Source organism: Capsicum annuum, chromosome 10 (assembly GCF_002878395.1).
Source record: "Capsicum annuum cultivar UCD-10X-F1 chromosome 10, UCD10Xv1.1, whole genome shotgun sequence".
NCBI classification, from domain to species: domain Eukaryota; kingdom Viridiplantae; phylum Streptophyta; class Magnoliopsida; order Solanales; family Solanaceae; genus Capsicum; species Capsicum annuum.
This window is the reverse complement of record NC_061120.1, coordinates 219,695,183-219,699,371: the sequence shown is the minus strand read 5'-3', so window position 1 is coordinate 219,699,371 and position 4,189 is coordinate 219,695,183. Positions and strand designations below refer to the sequence as shown.

The 4,189-nt window shown below is 40.1% G+C and overlaps 1 protein-coding gene across 1 annotated transcript; it reads right to left on the bottom strand.

Annotated features, from left to right (window-relative positions):
* Positions 1–2: 2 nt before the first annotated feature.
* LOC107843934 (disease resistance protein At4g27190-like) lies at positions 3–3,263 on the bottom strand (the record flags this gene model as incomplete). The annotated part of the gene is made up of 1 exon (XM_047397840.1): positions 3–3,263. A coding segment is annotated over exon 1 (2,760 nt), but the record flags the coding sequence as incomplete, so codon positions are not given.
* Between the last annotated feature and the right edge of the window lie 926 nt (positions 3,264–4,189).

Sequence of the window (4,189 nt, the reverse complement as noted above, 5' to 3'; positions counted from 1 at the left end):
GTAGAGAAGTAGAAGCAGACCTTTTCATGAAAAAGAGGATTTGAGTGTGTGATGGAGTTGTTGACTGTTGGCCAGAAAGTTTGGAACTCAGGTAAGGTGTAGAAGGCCATGACTTGTAAATGAGGGAACTCAATGCCCTCAACAGTGTCATAGCAAAAGTGAGTGAAGCATGGTAGACGACGAAGCTCCAACTCATATAAATTTGGGAACTTGATTATTCCCTGTCCGATATGTGTCTTGTGAGAGATCTCCGTTTCCTCATCTTCAGCGGGACAAGCTACTGTCGAACTCACTCCAGCCCATGATACACGAAAGACATACTGTAGACCACCACACTCGCTTACCACCAATCTTTTGAGTTTGGGGAACGGAATATTATTCTGGCAATAGATATTCAGTGAATGTGTCAATGAATCACATTCATAGAGGCGGAGATCTTCCACATTCTGAAATCCATCCCGCTGCAACTCGGTCAGTACATTCTTGGAGCCTTTTCCTGTTGAGTGTACAACTTCGCTCTGCCTCAACAGGCGGCAGATCCAATCACCCAATGGGGCAGTCTCAGTGACCTCTAAACCAATAATTTTGCTGTAATTATCCGTGCTTGAACTGTCTGTGTCATCTCCACCCACATGAAGAATGTACCGCGTCAACTTGGAGGAAAGGCCCAAGTTACTGTAAATCACATCTTCAGAACATTCATCTAATGTCAGTGCGGTCAATCTCGATGTGGATTCCAGCTCCCTCAAGGTGGAGTAACTACAATCTTGTATTCCCTCCACATGTAGTTCCTCCAATCGAACTAGCCTTGATAAGACCCCTGGTGAAATCCTTATAAGACCTCCATCCTCCTCCTTCCGAACAAACTCTAACATAATTAGATTGGTCAATTTTCCAATCTCCACTGGCAGCTCCACTAAATAAGACTTTCTGATGCTGAGAATTTCTAAAGTGACAAGTTCCCCAATAATGGATATGTCATCCAACATTAAATCAGTCAAACACAGCGTCCTCAGATTTGACAACCTCTGAATGGACGTTGGAAGTGTCTGAATGAAGGCATCATAGTTGACTCCCTCTATGCTTAAGACATTGAGTTTGCTCATTCCATAAAAAAAATCATCCTGCAATTTGAATGGATCTCCAAAACAGAGCTTCAACATTAGAAGCTTCAATTTTGGGCATAATATTGGTCCAGGAAGCTCATCAAATTTATTTGCAACAATTGACATGTGACTGTATTGCTCGTAAGAGTCTTTTCTTGGGAACTCTTCCGAGTTCACATCGTGACTTACCATTAAAATATGATTACCCTCAGATGCAATATATATAGCCACGTCACGAACCACATCATGCATTTTGACAAAACGTTTGTCTGAACCTAGGGATAGCAAGAAGCTATCTTTCAGTGTTTCTAATAGAAGACACATCCTATTTCTTGCATGTTCAAAATTTTCGATTTCAGAAAAGATGTCAAGCCCCATTCCGTATCGGAGTAATTCTTCAGTCCAAATATCTCTATCTTCCTCAAACAAGGAGCAAAGCAAAAAGACGTACCTGGCTTCATCACTTTCCAAGTGATTGTAGCTTACCTTCAAAGGTTGATACACATTTGTAAGCACTCCTGGGATGTTTCTTGGTGCTGATTTTTGTAACTGTTTAAGGGCATCCTCCCACGAAGGCTTGGTTTTACGCTTTAGTGCTCCAGCAACTGTAACAATTGCAAGCGGCAACCCCTTGCATTCTTCCGCAACATCTTTTGTTATGTGAAGAAGAGAAGGATCATCAACCGAATCACCGGCTTTCTGCCTGAAAAGAACCCATGCTTCCTTTTCAGATAAAACTCCAACTTCTACGATCTTTTGCGACTCCACAGCATCACAAACATCTCGGAGACGCGTCATCAATATAACTTTGCACCAATAGTTGTGGTCGCTACCACTGGGAATTCCGAGCCTCTTTAGATCAACAAACGCCCAAACATCATCCAAAATTACAAGGACGCGACTGTCCTTATACATTAACCTTGAACGCAGCCGATCTCCACGACTCCACAAATTATCCCCTTCCAATGTCAGCCCGACTTCTCTTGCGATCTCACCCTGTATTTTTTTAAAGTCTGGTTGCTGACTGACAGTTACCATGACAACCTCATCGAACAGTCTTTCTTGTTTGGCCCTTGCTTTTATTTTCTCAGCTAGTTTCGTCTTACCGACACCACCCATCCCACATATCCCAACAGTAGTGACCCTTTCATCTCTCAAAGCTTCCATGACCTCTTCCTCTTTCTTTTTTCGGGAGTCAAACTCCTCAACATTGTTAGGTATAGCTTCAACTTCAATTGGTGGTACAGGATAGGAGAAATCAACATAATTGTTGCCTTCAGTTCGAAGTTCAATCACATCCAAGGCAATTTTCGTAGCTCTTCTGCTCAGCAAGTAACGTGACTTCAAGTTTGGACACCAACCAAAGAAACAGACTCTTTCAACTTCAGCTCTACATTGCATCACACCTTTTACATCTGCAGTAGTGGTATCAACACTAGTTAACCAAGCCTGGATGTTTGGTGCAAGTTTATGTAAGTTTCTCTGGGCAGCCTCCTCTCGTAGCTGCACCCCATTTCTGACATTCTCTAGCCTCTCAGATTCTTTTTCTAGAGAATTGATGTTTCTCTTGTAGTAAAACAAATAGCCAAACCATCGCACAACTGGATGGATCAAGCAATCTGTGGATTTATCTACAACAATAGTTAAGAATTCCATAGCTGCTATGGTTTAGTAATAAGCCTTTTTAGGTGTTTCTTTAATTAGTAACTGGGAAGTAAAGGTGATATGAAATGAATGTTCAAAAAGAAGTAGTGAAGGAGAATTTGGTGTGAAATGAAGGCTGAAAGAGCGGCAATGGAATATTTGGTATGAATATGAAAGCTGAAAGAGCGACAATGAAGAATTTGGTACGAAAATGAAAGATCGGAGAGTGGGAATGGAGAATTTGGTATGAAATGGAAGAGTAGCAGTGTTTGAGAATTTGGTGTGAAAATGAAAGCTTAAAGAGCAATGAAGAATTTGGTATGAAATTAAAGAGTAGCAGTGTAGAATTTGTTATGAAAATTAAAGGTGAAAGCGCACAATGTAGAACTCGATACGAAAGTGAAAGATTAAAGAGAGGCATAGAGAATTTGGTTGTGTTCTTCCAAGCAATATATTCACTGAGATTTATAACAGCTGGAGAATAGGAAGAGTGGGGTCAAAATAAGAGCATTAAAGTGAAAGTGTTGATTAGCTAACACTTTAAAGTAGTGAACATCTGATTCCATATCTCGCTTCACTCAATCTCATGTGAAGACTTTCCCAGAATATAGGCTTTCTTGCAATGGCAGACACTCTAAAGAGGAAAAAAGGGAAAAGTATTTTTTTCTTTTCGGAATTTTCCATTTGCTTTCCTGCTATTCAAACAACAGATTTTATCCTTACATTGTCTCCGACTTTTAGCAAAGTATTTCTCTTCCAGTTTCACACAAATTATTGCGGAACAAATGTGATACAAGTACAACCACGAGGTTGGACGTGAATTAGTGCGAAATGAATCCGTCCAAGGAAGTGCACAAGTGAAGGGTAAAAGAGGGCCTAAACACACCAAAATCAGCTGTTAGAGTATGATTCCTACTGATTGCCTATCTGTGGAACAAGTAAGTATACGTGGTTCACAGAAGTAAAAACTGACACAGTAATTTTTACGTGAAAAACACTCGGCTCAAAAGGGTGTAAAAAACCACGACCTATACCTCTACAGGATTTAACCCCAATCTTCACTATAACTTTGAGCCTCAACAATCAACATAATTACAAGACTTCTTGTAAACAAGGAATTAAAACTTCTAACTCCTATTACTACAAAACCACAAATCTTCCCAAGATAAGTGTTCCCAAAGTCTCTGAGTTTTCCCCAACTCGAAGACTAGCTCCTAACTCAGTTTATAGAATACTGAGACTAAAACAATTTACTCATTACAACTCAAGAACCTTCCTATTACACGCAGTCTAAAACATACTAAGTAAGGAACTAGATTCTTCTTCAAGTTGGTGAACGATTTTGCTGATTATTGATTTTCGTATCAGTGCATGAGTGAGTTATTCAAATGTAGCTTGTCATCTATATATGCTCCTTCAGATGCAGTCCTTTTTCTTCT